Below are 15,577 nucleotides of genomic sequence, written 5' to 3'. Positions count from 1 at the left end.
AGCGTCCAGTCGCCTCCCTCCGGGCGGCTCGGCGGCGCTGCCGCGGCGCACCACCCCGTCCAGGCGGCCAACTCGGCTCCCGGGGCAGCTCGACTCGCTAACACAACCCGAAACTGCAGTGGGGGCGACGGCCACAGCTCTGGCGCCCTCTCCGCGGCTTTCAGAACGCTTCCCTTTCCTGGGGTGGCCGGCTCGGAGGCGCGCGCGCGCCCCCGCGCCACTCGGCCGCGCGCCCCCGGCCGCACTTGGGCGACGCGGAGGGAGGAGGAAGACGAGGGAGCTCGGCGGCCCCCTCCCCGGGCGCGCGCGCGCGTCCGCCCACCCGCCGCGCCCGCGCAGGTGCGCGCGCAGGGCTCCGGTGCGCGCGGCCTCCCCTCCCCCAGGCCCGCCTCGCGCTGCGCGGACGGGGCGCGGCGCGCGGGGGGCGGAGCCGGGCCCCGGGATTAGTTGGTTTCGGAGCGAGCGAGGCAGTCGCGGCCGCCGCCAGCGAGCGGGAGACAAAGCCGCGTCCGGGGCCCAGCGGGGGTCGGCGGCGCCCGGGCTAGCGGGACCGGCTCTGCGGATCCGCGCGCGGTCCGTGCCCCCGTCGCCTCGCAACAGGTCCGCCGCCTGCTCCAGCCGCGCGCCCTGCTCCCCTCCCCCGCGACCCCTGGTCGCCTCTGCTCGGGTCCAGGCTGCGTTTGGCCACCCGCTTCGATGCGGTTCGGGTCCAACATGATGCCGGTAAGCGGTGCGGGGCCGAGGGTCCGGGTGGGGTTCTGCCCGCGCTCGGCGGCGGCTCCCTCGTGGGATCGGGGTCTGCAGGCCCGCGCGGCGCCGGGGGGTCCGGGCCGGGGTCGGGAGGGGCGCGGCTCCATCCTCCCGGCGCCCCCCGGTCCCGGCGGCGGAGAGTGGGGAAACCCACGGAGAGGCGAGGGACCGGCCGCTGCGCCGGAGCACGCAGCGAGCAGCCGCTGGCCGGGCCAAGGCGAAAACTTTTTATCTGGGTCCCGACTTTTTGCTGTTCTTGAAGGTCAAGAGCGGAGGCAAAAGGAGCCCTTTCCTTTGTGTGGACCTCTGTTGGGAAAGAGACAAACAAAGACGCATGAAACTACCACCCCGAGCCAAACAACCTCTTTGTTGGAGTGAAACATACTTGCTGAGAATTGTACCGGTGCTTTTGTATGAATTCAGATCTTGGTATCTTCGGTAGCAACCAAGTGACAAGCTACGCTCCTTCTGGAAATGGGTTTTTAGTAAATACAACGTTTTCGAAAGTTTTCGCTTGTTATGTGTGCGCATGGCTACTTAACAAGCCGCATAGATTTCTTGACGTGGTCTCCACGCCACAGGTGGACTGCAGGTTTGAGTTCCGCACTGGGGAAGAAAAGGCTGTGAGTTTTCAAATGCACTTTCTTAAACGATTGCAGACTTGGGAGGGTTGCAGTGGGTTGTGCAGACTTGAGGGATGTATTTTCTCATGAAAGTTGTACTTGCCCCTCTCCCACTGAAGTGCGGTCACCTTGCAATCATCTGATCTTTTATTGTGGCTTCATTGGATAGATCAAACAACTTTTACAGTCTGTGTAATAGAGTGGTGACAAATTTGCTTATTTGAAATCAGGGTTGTACGGGAGGCCTTCCTAAACCCCACATACTGGACACATTGGCTTCTTTGAATGGATGAATAGGTTTAGATGGTTTAGAATATTTGGGCCTACTGGGATTTAAGGAATTTGAAAGTTTCAGTAGGCATCTTTTTAAAATTTAATACTTGGTTACGAAGTTAGGTCTGTGACATGAATGCCTTATGAAAGTATGCACCATGGGTGTGTACCAGGTGGGAATTTGCTGTTAAGTATTCTTATTTCTTGGGTTCCTATTTCCTTGTCTTGAAATAACTTTAGCAGGTTGTTTGCTAATTCCCTCTGAACTGAAGGAGCAACAGAACCGCTGCTATGTGGTTTCTTCCTAAAAGATCAGTTTTTCTTTTTTGCCTCTGTATCCTTTCTTAAAACTTGGGAAAGTTTACTTTCTCCCAACTGTGTAACAACTCCTTAGGATTTATGAGAAATTACGTTGCTCCTGAGACTAAATTACTTGGCTCTCTGGTTCTAATGGATTGCTTCCTGATGCCAGAGTAGAATCCTACACAGATTTTTGAGTCAGACTCAAAGCTCCCGTTTCATCAGTTTCTTCTACTTTTGTGATCACAGGCTTATCTGACTATTTTCTTTTTGTCTTTACTGGCACGTTCCTCAGTTTTGCCATCTCTAAAATGGGAGGACAGGAGCACCTATCCCCTCGTGTGGTTGTGGGAATTAGAGTTACTGTTTGGGAGGCAGTTTGTACTGTGCAGAGTGTGGAGTCGTTTGCCCACTAGGTAAGGGCTGCCACATGGTTGGTATTGGTTTAACTGGAGATCCCTTTGCAATTCCTTTGCTTGCTGGTGATATAAAAATAATGAGACCATTTTTCATTGAATATGCTATGTGTGCACCCCTATAATATATGGGGTACTAGAAGATACAATTATCTTATTGAATACATTTCTCACCTTCAGCTTTGTGCCTTGATTTTTATTCCAGTGTGAGTACAGTTTTGTTACATTGTATTACTTTAAAACATTCTAACCAATTCATCCGGAAAAATGATTGTGCTTAAATATGCTGCAGCATGTACACAATTGCCCTGATTTGCTTTTAGAGACAAGTTTCTATTGCTATTTAGACTGTCTTATATTAAAAATGTTCAAATTGTACTCCTGTGCTTTCCCATCCAATGGTAGAGAATCATGTCTTTTTGCCCCCTCCCCTCTCTTTCATGTGGGACATGGAGTGATAATTGGAACCAGATCCAGAAGTGGAATGTGTGTTTCAGTAGGCTAGCTAAAAATAAGTAGACAAGCGCGGCGCATCACCACAGTAAGAGGTAATGATAGAGTACTGCAGCACTGGGTGCGATAATTATGCTGCTGTTCAGATACTTGACGTGCTTAGTATCTCTGGTTGACGATATTTCTCCAACGTGGGAGGAAGAACTGATTAATCTTTCATACGTGACACCTTTTTTTTTTCCTTAAAGAAGGGATCATTTGTAGTTTGAGGGTAATTTTTAGTAAGCCCTTTTATTGTAGTTGATTAGCAAATGAAAGTAATCATTAAAGGGAAATTTTTCCCACAATTTAAAAATGACACCAAACTGCCTCCCTTCCACCCCCCTCAAAGGAAACAAAACAAAAAAACACACCCATACCCACTGTCATTGAGTCGATTCTGACTCATAGGGATCCTATCTAGGGCTTCTAGAGGTTGTAAGTCTTGACAGTAGCAGAGGCTGGTAGGTTTGAACTTCCAACCTTGCAGTTCACAGAGCAGTGATTACCCGACAGTGCCAGCTTTCACTGTATTATGTGTTATATTTTCAAGTATATATTTTATAAGAGTTTAGTTGACTCTGAAAGCATACACTGGTCTTTTCGGATAAAATGCTATAAAAATTTGTGCTTGTTACTAAAGTAGTGAAGCAGAACATACCCAGTGTTGTGCCAGTGACACAGGAAAGGCCAGCGAAGCTTGGCTTTGTCAGAGCTAAGGAGCCCTGGTAGCAGAGTGAATTATGCATTGGGCCACTAATCTCAAGGTCACAATTTGAGGCCATCAGCTGGTCCACAGGGGTAGGAAAAGGCTTTCTGTTCCTGTAATGATTTCTAAGGAGCCCTGGTGGCAGAGTGGTTATGTGTTGGACTGCTAACTACAGAGTCAACAGTTTGAAACCACCATCTGCTTCAGGAGAGAGATGAAGCTTTCTACTCCTGCAGAGTTTCAGTCTCAGAAATTCACAGGGCGCCATTCAACCTTGTTCTATAGGGCCCATATGAGTTGGCACCAACTTGGTGGCGGTGAGTTTTATTTATTAAGATTTACAGCCTCCCAACCATAGGGACAGTTCCACCCTGCGCTATAGGGTCATTGTGAGTCAGAACTGACTCAGTGGCAGTGCTTCAGTAAGAGCTGCTCCTGTAGAGATTTACAGCCTCAGAATTCATACATAGTTACCATCATTCTGAGTTGAAATGGACTTGACTGACGGCAGTGGGTCTAATAATAGGGATGAAACGTAGTTCATTTCCTAATGTGGCCCTTCTAGCCATAATCTTGTTTGCCATAATCCCTTTTGTGGCGCGTTGTAAATTCTAGCCTCCACGCTTATAGTTATAATCCCATTTTGGAAGGAGTTCTCGGTGGCAGGATTATGGTGGGATGTACCTTTAGACTCTACTTTAGAGGGTGTGATTTATTAAGCCACTGTCCTTTACTTTCCTGGGGGTGTGGCCCGCTGAAAGATAAAAGTCACACCTTCAGCTGAGCCTTCCCTTTTTTTGTGACCTTCATTTTCTGATTGAGCCTTAGCAGAAGCAAGAAGACCTCTTCTGACTTCCTGACAAGTTTGGTTTCTGGTTCTGGTCCCTGCATTTGGGTCGCCTTTACCTGACCTTCAGATTAGGGACTTGACAGCAGCCACCACCACGTGAGACATTTCCCTGAGGGTTTGTGCGTTTCTGTGAGATGTCACAGTGAGTCGCAGAGCCCAGGGACGCAAGGGAGGAGTGAAGGGGAAATGGAACAGAATGACATCTTGGAAAAGGTAGGCATTTGGGACATCTTTAATCTCTACCTCCTTGGTATTAATTCTTCTAAAAGCAATTCTTACCACGAGAGGTGACCCACATTTGGCATCAATGTTTAACAACGTAACCACACTTGTGAGGATGACTCGAGGCGGCAGTGTTTTGTTCTGTTAGGCATGGGATCACTGTGAGGCAGAACCAAGGGCCCCTGAGAACAACAGCATGACAGAAATGTTCTCTGTCCACACGGTCCTATACAGGAGGCTTCTCCATGTGGCTACTGCTTGACAGGTGGCTGATGGCTTCTTAAAACACATGATTTAATTTTTAAACAAATAGTTTTAATTCCTTTAGATAGCCACACGTGGTTAGTTCAAGTAGCATAAAGAATAACTGTACATTTGAATCATATATTTTCAGCTCCTTGTTCATATTAAAAGCCAAACCAGATTTACTGCGCTTGAGCCAGTGCTGACTCACAGTACCCCTCTAAGTCAGGGTTTCCCATACTGTCTTCTTAGGGGAGTAGGAAGCCTCATCTTTCTCCCAAATATTTATATTATGACATTATTATTTTAAAATTTTGCTTTTGAACTTTTAAATTTTTGTTTGGGTGAAGGTTTACAGAGCAAAGTAATTTTCCATCCCACAAATTAAACACATTTTGTTTCATGTTTATTAATACTTTGAAAATGAAAAAGACCTACTTATCCCAAGTGACTTGAGGAAATGAGCTTCCCCATTCATTCAGCATTCTGTTTAACTGAAGGTCAATGTCATTCTATAGTCCTTACACGAATAATATCTTGTGGGAAAATAGTAACTTAATTAAAAAAGTTAAAATTAAACTGATGGTGATTTTAATTTGTGATATTTTGTCTTATTAAAATAAGTAGACTTATTTTTAGTTATTCTATGATACTATAAAATATTATCTTACTGTTTGATCGTCTATATTGGGAATGTAGGAACTAAAATAAGATATTTTAGTATCGCCGTTAGTATTCCTTTTAGAAATTTGACACCTGATCAGTAGAATGTGTATTTCTATATCTGGGGTTGCACACATACATGGCTGTACATATTCTATATGTGCGAGTCACATATTGTATATTTGATGTTGCATGCGTGGAAATACACACATCCTACTGGCCAGGTGTAATTCCCAAAGGCTATTAAAGGCTTAATATTTAAGAAATGGAAAGTGCCTCACATTTCATGTGCTGTAGTTGGGGGTTTGTGACTTCTTAATTAATTAAAAGCTAAAAGGCATTTGAATTTGAATTAAAAGCTAAAAGGCACTTGAAAATGTCCCCATTTTTGTTACCTGTTTCAGAGAGCCAGATGTAGCCTTGTAAAGCTATTTAGCACAAGTACAAAACTGCTGGCATTCAGAAGTAAACATACAGAGACTTTCCTTGCCTGCAAGGGATGCCAAGGGTTATTTATTCTTACACCGCACAGCAGGAAGAATGCTTTCTCTCCTTCTGCAGGTACCTCCTTATCAACAGACAGTAAACACCAAGCCTTTCTTTTCTGCATCTTTCCAGGAACACTGTGAGCCTTTTTTTGATTTTTCAAATCTTTTTTGTTACTCCACCATTGTTTTTTGCTCTCCTGAAAACCGTGTTTCCGAAGTGAATTGAAAACCGAGCTGTTCTTGGTTCTCCAGCTGAAATCGGGCGTCGGCATTTGGAGTTAAGCTGGTATGATTCGTCATCATATAAAAAACTCCGTAGCCTTCTCTCCTACCAAGTATGAAATCTTCAAGAGTCGGAGGATGGGGCTTAAGAGTGTAGGAATCCAGCGCATTCTCTGCTCATGCCACTGAGGTCAGCTATTGGGGAATACTTGTTTCTGCTGGCGGTGAGAGGGGAAGACGGAGCTGGCGTGGCTGCACGTGCAGTGTGCACTTCAGTTGGAGTAATAGGTGAGGCATTCACATTCTTACTTTATTGGAGAGAGCTGAGGAGAAGTTGGAGACATCAAGAGATCTTTTAGGGACAACAAAGTGTGGAGGAGGCAGTGATTGTTAAAATAGTTCACATTCTGTCCTCGCAAAAGAAGTGTTGTATCAAGAAATGCAAATTTAACCACAGTTCTACAAGGTGCAGGCAATGGGCACTAGTTTCATACGTGTGTTGATTGTAGTCAGTTTTGGTGAAAAGAGTCCACGTAGAAAAAGAATGTTTGGTGACAGAGTTAAGGATTATTTTGCCAACGGCTCCGGGAGCCTCGCCTTTCTACTCATTCTCAGGTCTCTTGCTTTCGGATGGTCGGACTAGGGTGCAGCTGCTTTAACCAGTTCCCTGCTTCATCTGGCAAGGCTCACTTTCCTGCAAAAGATCCCCGAGGAGAAGCTGCATGGACCTACCCCGATGAAGCCTTGGGTGCTGGAGCAGCCGTGTGGAGAGCCCTGCCAGCGCTGAGATGCTTACATGTTCACTGACTCGGCTTTCCTCCTGCAGTTGGCATCATTGTGTGTGTGTTGTGAGATGGAGGAGGCCTTTGTGTATTGGTGTCGGACATTTGGGCTAATGTTGGACTTATGGGCTTGGACAGCACTGGGTTGGGATGCTTTCTTAATGTACACTTACCCTTTATATAAAACTCTGATATGAGTTTCTGTGGATTTGTTTACATTGTTTACCTAGACTAATACATTTGGAAACTGATTGTGGTAGCAATTGTACAATTCTGCTTGACAGGATTGAACTTTGGCATGATATGATGTATGTATTTAAAAATGTACTCAAAAGTCAAACTTTATTTAGTTAAGAGAATCACATTTTCATCAAAAATGTGTATTCAGCCAATAAATACTGAACTTTTGCTTACATTTTTCTTTTTGCGGTTGTGGAGAATTATACTAGTTCTACAGTTTCTAAGTATACAATTCAGTGACATGGATTATGGCCCTTGAGTTGTGCTGCCATTCTCTGTCCGCCTTTCTCAGCTGTGTTTACCTCCATCTCATAGACGGCAAAGTAGGTAACCAACTGGGTAAAGTGCTGGGCAGCAAACCATGAGGTGAGCAGATCAGATCCACCAGAGGCTCCGAGGCTTTTTGATCTCGTAAAGATTTACAGCCTCAGAAACCCCAAGGGGAAATTCTCTACGAGGTCACCAGTCATGGAATTGACTCAAGGACAGTGAGGTGTTTTTTTTTTTTTTTAGTGGTAGATTCCTATCTAACCTTTTCCTTTGCTGTTGTTACCTTGTATCCCAGTACTGTCAAGTGAACTTGACTCACAGCAGCCCTGCGGGGCAGACAGAGCTGCTCCCTCAGTTTCTGAGACTGTAAATGGAAACAAGCAGCCTCGTCTTTCTCCTGCAAAGTGGGTGGTGAGCTTGAACCACTGACCTGTCCAGTCAACAACACAATGCTTAATCCAATGCGCCACCAGAGTGTCTTTGATCTTCTGTGGCTAGATCTTTAAAAAGCACAGTCCTCAGGGCACACGTTCTTTACTAATCCAGCTAAACTGTTACTTGATTTTAACCAGACTAAAGGGGATGTTTTAGTTCCAGGTAAAGACCTATGTCCGGGTAGCTAAGAGTGGCAAGTCTGAGTCTATGAGAATTTGAAATTCTGTTCTACATTCCCCCCTTCTGATCAGGATTGTATAGAATCTCTGATTGGAATACACCCTGATAGACATAGGACATGTTTAGCTCTTGTGGTCAGTTTCCAAACCATTGCTGCTGAGATGATTCCAGTTCATAGCAACTCTGCAGGACAGACTAGAACGCCTCCGTAGAGTTCCAAAGTTAGACCAATTAATTGGGATGTCTCTTGAAATCATGACCCTAAACTTCCACGCTAATCCCATGAGTTATTTGTTTGTACATAAGCAAGCTCATCAGGTACATTTGTTGTTGTAAATTGTTCCACAATTTTTGACACTTCTACTTTTTACAGCAATTATAATAATCGGGTATGCATCCCTACCCTTCCTTACTCAGCGTGATTTTTTTAAAACTGAAACCAGTGTTCCAGAAGCAGTGAACTCCCTTTCCTCCTTCGTCCTGCTCCTAGAACCAGGAGTACAAATTGGTTTCTGTAGATTTGTTTACTCTCGTACTTTTACCTAAGCGAGGTCATGCAGTCTGTGTCTATTGTGACTGATTTATTTCCCTCAGCTTCATGTCTTCATGCTCCGTCCATCCTATAATTCACCTGTTCTCCTTCTGACTGAGGTGAGTTTCGTATTCCATTGCACAAAGACCCCCTTTGGAAGGGTGTTAAAGAATATTGTTTCTAGAGGTGAGAGCACCACCAGGACTCGGAGGTGATGTAGGAAAAGGAAATGGAGGAGGGAGGACAGGGAGAGACTGTGTAATGCCTGCTCTTGGGCTAATCCTCATCTTCCAGAATTTCCAGTTGCTTGAATGGTACAGTTATGCCCCTGGGAGGAATGCCCACCACTGGAGGCACGGTGGGTGGAAGAAAAGTATCTCTAATTGGTTGTTTGGATATAAAGAAATAGTGATAGACTGCGTTCGCGCTCTATGAAAAAAAAGAATAAAAAAACAGTGACTCTGTTTAGTTCAGGTGGGCTGATCAGAAACAGGGAATTTTGTTTGAATAGTGATAATACGTTACATCATTGCCCTTCATTCTTCAGCGAATCTGGCGATGATTCGTCCTGGTCATTTGTGGGACATTTGATTGATAAGTATTTAGTATTTCGTGAACATCTGCTATATTCCAGGTACTGTTCTAAGTGCCGTGGAGATAAGAGTAAGGCTGTTCGTAGGATGCTTGCTTTTCACGCAGCCTAGTGACGGGTCCGAGTGGGAAAGAGAGTAGGATGCAGTGGCCGGGGTGGCTGCTTAGATGGGATAGTCAGGAGCGCTACCTTTCAGCTGAGGCCTACACGACCAGAGGAGCTGGTCCTCTGCCGATGTGCAGTGGAACATTTCACATAGGTGGGATTCCTAGGAGCCCTGCTGGCCACCTGGCACTTTGGACACACCAACTAGGGTGAAGGAGAAAGATGAGGCTGGACGCTACCGGAAACCCCAAGGTGGGGGCAATTCTGCCCCTGGCCTGTGTGCATGGATCGCTCTGGGTGGGAATTGATTGGATGGAAGTGAGTTTGATTTTGGGGGGGAGGGGCAAAGACCTGGAAGAACCAGTGCAGGTCAGTGACCCGCAGGAGGGAGAGTGGCAAAAGATGAGGTAAAATAAGTTGGCGTTCACAAGCCAGGGATAGTGTAGGGAGTGGGAAGGGATATGGAAGGCAGTGGAGAGTTTTATAGTTGTAAAAGTGATTGATTAGAAAGGATCCTTGTGCTGTGTGGAGAATGGATTGGAGGGATGCCTGAGTAGAAACTGGGAAAGGTAAGAAAGTCACTTAGTCGAATAAAAAATTCAAACCCATCACCAATGCGCCGATCCTGACTCACAGCAGCGGCTGCAGGGTTTCCCAGGCTGTCAGTCTTTACCGAAGCAGACAGCCTAATTGAGCAGCACGGTTATTTTGTAGTTCTGGAAACCCAGCTACTAGTATGATTTGATTGTGAATTTAACATAGCTTACAGCTCAGAAGATGAGAGAAGAGCCCCTTTCCTCTTAACCTTGGAATTCGAAGTCGGACCGAGATGGAACTAGAGGGTGGTCCTGCCGTAGCACAAGCTTCCTTTCCTATGTGACTGAGGAGAAAGACTGTGTTAGAAAAATAAAATGATCGTGGTAAATATGGTAGCATTCATTTGCCCTTTTAATGTTCTTCATGTGTGCACTCGGTGACGTTGGTAGGCTTATCATGCTGTGCACCCATTACTATTTCCAACAATTTTTTATCACCCCAAACAACAGCTGATCAGCGCCCCCTGAGCAGCAGGCTCCCCCAACTCCCATCCTGCCCCTGGTAACCACTCATGAACTGTGATCTCAATACATGCTTCTATCTTGTATGTTCCATGTAATTGGGATCGTGTACTATTTGTCCTTTTGCAACTGACTTCTTTCACTCGCTTGTTTTCAAGGTTCATGTTAACAGCATGTGTCGAGACTTAATTTCCTTTTTGTGCCGAATATTATTAATGGATGGACCATATTTTTTTTAACTCTTCATCTGTGTGTAGACATTAGGCCGTTTCCATATTCTGGTTGTTGTCAGCAGTTCTGCGATGAACACTGATGTACAGTAGCCCACTTTGGGTTCTTCTGGGCAGAGACCTAGGAGTGGAATTGCTGGGTCATATGGTAAGTCTGCATCTAACTTTTTGAGGAAGAGGCCAACTTTGACGCTCTCGCCAGTTATGGATGAGGGTGCCGGTTCTCTCTGGATTCTTGCTAACAAATGTTTTCTGGGTGTGTGGGTTTTCTGTAAGTCATGGTCCCGTGAGTGGATGCCAGGTGGAGTCCCGGGGCTGTCCTAGGTTGCACATTGGACAGTGAGCTGCAGAGTCAGCAGGTTGAAACTTGATGGCAGTGCATGCGTTTAGTTTTGGAAAGTGGCCTTTCATTGTGGTTTGGAGTCACATCTTCCTTAGTGAAGAGTTCTGGTGGTACTGTGGTTAAGTGCTAGGCAGCTAACCACAAGGTTGGTGCTTTGAACCCACTACCCACTGCAGGAGAGAGATATGCCAGGTTGCTCCTTGGAAACCCTAGGGCAGTTCTAGTCGGCTCCAGAGGGTGGGTGGCTCTGCGTTGGCATGACGATCTGTTCGTGGGTTTAGTGGCTAGTGACATGGAACATCTCTTATGCCTGTTGGTTCATATAATGTCTGCCTAAATCCTTTGCCCTTTTTTTGGATTGGGTTGTTTGCTTTTCTAATGTAGGCTATAGGTGTGTGTGTGTGTATAAAATTTTCAAAAATTAGTGGGAAAATAGCATTATCTTTTAATTCCATGTTCACCAACATTTTAAACCCTGTTTACACATGCATACACCCTCACACAGACACGTAAGCAAACATGTTAGATCACAGGACACTTTGTTAAACAAAAGTTTCAAAATGTGAAGGTATTGTTTTTCAACATCTTCCCTCTAGATCTTTACACTTCCGAAGAGCTATATATTTTCTGTCTCCTATCCCTTCTCTGAAGAATTCTGTGCTCTTTGATTTATACCATGTCAAAATGACAGTTGTAGTAGTGTCGGGGAACCCTCTTGTGTTTTGGGGAACAAAAAGCAGTCTAAAGGGGCACGCTTAGCCTAGAGGGTGGGTAAGGTTTTGCAGCACAATTGTCAATGGGACTGCCCTTGCTACTCCTGAGGAACAGGCAGATACACTTGCAGTAGGGGTGGGGTGTGTGCGTGTGTGTGGGGGATTCTCAGCATGAATTGCCTGGCTTTTTTCTCGCCGATGCAGTTTTCAGTTTATAAAAATAACTTCTTAATAATCCCCTGTGATTGTCCTCTGCCCTTTGAGAAAAAGCTACCAAGATGCCCCCTGTGGAATCCCACAGGTGATTGCCACGACCTTCTGAGGCAGTGGTTCTCAACCTTTCATACAGTTCCTCATGCTGTAGTGACCCCCCAGCCATAAAATTATTTTCGTTGCTACTTCATCAGTGTAATTTTGCTACTGTTATAAATTGGGCAACCCCATATGAAAGGGTCATTCGACCCCCAAAAAGGGCCATGACCCACAGGTTGAGAACCGCTGTTCTGAGACGACTTCTCTGCTTTGTATTTCATGGGCCAGCAGGTCCTCTCAGAAGCCTCTATTTGGATTTACTGGACCTTGCTTTTTGAATAAACCCAAACCAAACTCGCTGCTGTCAAATTGATTCGGACCCAACGTCACCCTCTGTAAAGCCTCTGAGAGCTGTAAGTCTTCATGAGAGCAAACAGTCTCAACTTCAAGACAGAGCTGTTAGAGTTGAACTGCCCACCTTGCAGTTAGCCGTCCAACTGGGCTCCTGTGCTCCGCTGTGCTCACTGCTGACGCATAGGAACTACAGGGTTTCCCAAGCTGGAAATCATCTTTGTGGGAGCCAATGTCCCCACTTTTCTTCCCTGGAGCAGCAGGTGGGTTTGAACCGCTCACCCTGCAGGTTGCAGTCCAGCGCTTACTGACCTTGCCACCAGGGCTCCTTTCAACTCAGAACTCGTCTCTAGTTAGAATGTGTTCCGTCGAATTGTCTTGATTCTCTTTACTCTTGCTTCAAAGGCGGGTGGAAAGATCAACTCTTGGTGTTAGCTGATCCTCTTGTAATGCATTTGGCATCCAAAGAGCCTAAAGCTTGCTAAGCCAAGATGCTCACCTGAAGTGGAAAATGCAGGCCTGTGTGTGATCCCAACTTCTGTGACACTCGCATCAATGTAACTCTCTGCCACCAGGCCCGGGACGTCAGCCGTTTCTTTTGTTAGAGTTGATGGTCTGTCTTCTCTTGGTTCATCCTTGGGTTTTCCCCGGCTGCTAAAAATGCTCGTGCCGTCTAAAACTCTTGTTTAATGACAGGCTGCAGTCTCATAAACTTGCTGCAAAGCCTCGGTGATTTGGAAAGATGCCCACTTGAGCGAGCTTTGTTAAAAATTTGATAGTCGCCCTGGCATCAAAATAGTCGTGTGTTCCCCCCGCCCCAGCACAGCGAGCATCTAATGAGCCAAGGACAAGTGTTACTCCTTAGGGAATTCGTCTGCAGCCACCTGCTGATCACAGAGACACATTTAAACATACTTTGTTTGGGGGAGCCCCAGGGGTTATGATCTAGAACCCTGTCCCAGCAAATGTTCTTGACTTATTCCTGCATTAATCTGTACTGTGTACGCTAGCTAGTGTCATGCCAGTAGCTAACCAAATAAAAATTTCACAATACCACAGTTCCTTTGTAGATTTTCAATTTTAGGGAGCTTTTATTCAATTATAAAAAATATATTAATGCTCCCTACTCTCCACTATCATAACCTCAATTCTACTTTACAAATCTGTCTAGACCAGAACATGCACACTGCTGCAGACAAGAGGATGCAACACAAGGAATCCAGGACAGATAACCCCTCAGGACCAATAATGAGACTAGAGATACCAGGAGGGGAAGGGGAAGGTGGGAGGAGAAAGGGGGAATCGATCACAAGGATCGACATATAACCCCTTCCCAGGGGGACAAACAGCAGAAAGGTGCGTGAAGGGAGACAGAGGATGACGTAAGATATGAAAATATTTTGAGAATGATGAGGGTAATGAATGTACAAATGTGCTTTATACAATTGATGTATGTGTGGATTGTGATAAGAGTTGTATGAGTCCCCAATAAAATGATTTTTTAAAAAGATATGAAAATAATAATAATCTATAATTTATGACAAGGGTTCAAGTAGAGGGAAAATGCTTTGAAAATGATGGTAAGATACGTGCAAATGTGCTTGACACAATGGATGAATGTATGGATTGTGATACGCGGTGAGAACCTCCAATAAAATTATTCAATTAAAATATTAGGATTTAATTTATTTTAAATTATCCTTCCCACGGTTTGATTGAGCCTCAAATCACCAACTTAGGAATCTAAAAACCCACACCCCTCCCCTTGAAGTAGCCCACTGGCTCTCACCATCCTGTACCTTGGTGTTAATGTCATCCTCCTCTAGAATAATTCAAAGACCTTAAAACCTTTGCAGGTTTCAGCCCACCTTTACCTCCTGCCTCCCACCACATTCTCTGTGCCTGACAATGACTTGCAGGCTTGCATTGCAGCTGTCTGTTGCTGTGGTCCCTGTCAGATCCCCATGGAACCAATCCCAGCACACGAAGACTTGCGTGCCGCGGTGCAAACGTGCTCCCCAGGGTTTGGTGGTAGTGATCTGAAGGGAGGCAGGTGGTCAGACCTTTTCTTATCAGGTGCCACTGAGTGGCTCAAGCTGCCAAACTGTAGGGCAGGGGTTGAGCACAGAGGGATCGATACATTCCTTCTGGGTAGAGGGTTTGTTCCTTCAATACTGCCTTCCACAGTTTCCACATATCCCGGTATATTGTGCTCCCTCTCTCGGTACCCTAGCCCACCACAAAGGGCCAGCTTAGTATCCTGTGCAGCGCAGATCTGAAGTGATGGGGAAGTTGGTAGACTTGAACGACCAGCAAAAAGTATGTTCACCCCAGGAGGCCTCAGGCATGTTTATGTTCACATTCTTGGTATAACTTCAGAGAGCTTTCTCAAAGACTGTCAGATGACGAAACATGTTGGCTTACTTGGGGGTAACTTTAGATGTTTTCGTTCTTGTTCACCATTGCCTGAGGTTTACTTTAGGTAGGTCTCAGTTTTCAAGTACAGTGACACCTCAGTTGTCAAACGGAACCTCCTTTCCCTTAAGAAAACATGGGGGAATGCACCGGGGGACAGGGAGGGGAGTAAATAATGAACACAGGAGTGGGGAGGGGGCACGGAACGGATCGTGATTGCCCAACTCACTTTAAAGATGATCTAACCGTTGATGTGGTAACACTGATTGAGCAGTTCTCCTTGGCACGATTGAACGATTGAATTGTATTATATGTATATGATGGGCAAATAAAACAGTTGGAAAAAAAGTAATGGAAAGCCAAGTAATTAGTTCTGAGGTCCCAAAATTACACCTACAAATTCATTATGTAGGACTTTAAATCCCGGTGGGGGATTTCAGTCTTCCTGCAGATCAGGGTGTTGGATACACTATCACCGTTGAGTTGTTTCTGATTGCCCCAAGCCAGCCGGCACTTCTCACCCTCCGTGATGGCCGCTGCGTAGCTGCTTAGTCACGTTTCTCTCTCTCAAATGTTGGTAATGTTCGTGGTTTGCAGACTTGTCACCCTTCCCTCTTGGCTTCACCGCTGTAGTCCCTAGCTTCCTGTGGAGCCGCAGTTGTGATGCTTTATGCAAATGAAGCACACAGAAAGGCACAGCGCCCAGTGTTCACGCAGGCACTGCTGTGCTGTGTTGTGTTGTCCTCCGAGGAGAGCAGGGCTTAGCCTGACGGCCCCAGGAGTCCCCTCCTTTGTGTGCAAAGTGAGATTCCTCTTGTGACTCACTCG

At 45.9% G+C, this 15,577-nt stretch overlaps 1 protein-coding gene across 2 annotated transcripts in view; it reads left to right on the top strand.

Moving 5' to 3' along the window:
- The first annotated feature begins 465 nt into the window (after positions 1-465).
- Positions 466-15,577, top strand: part of TP53BP2 (tumor protein p53 binding protein 2) — an 83,553-nt gene continuing 68,441 nt past the window's right edge. For both annotated transcript variants that reach the window (XM_075530636.1, XM_075530646.1), the window contains exon 1: positions 466-723. In XM_075530636.1, coding sequence (XP_075386751.1) covers positions 697-723 — 27 coding nt within the window. In that variant the 5' untranslated portion in view covers positions 466-696. The remainder of the gene's footprint in view (positions 724-15,577) is intronic.

This window comes from Tenrec ecaudatus, chromosome 1 (genome assembly GCF_050624435.1).
Source record: "Tenrec ecaudatus isolate mTenEca1 chromosome 1, mTenEca1.hap1, whole genome shotgun sequence".
Taxonomy (NCBI): Eukaryota; Metazoa; Chordata; class Mammalia; order Afrosoricida; family Tenrecidae; genus Tenrec; species Tenrec ecaudatus.
The sequence above is the reverse complement of the archived record's forward strand: the minus strand, read 5'-3'. Positions and strand labels throughout refer to the sequence as shown.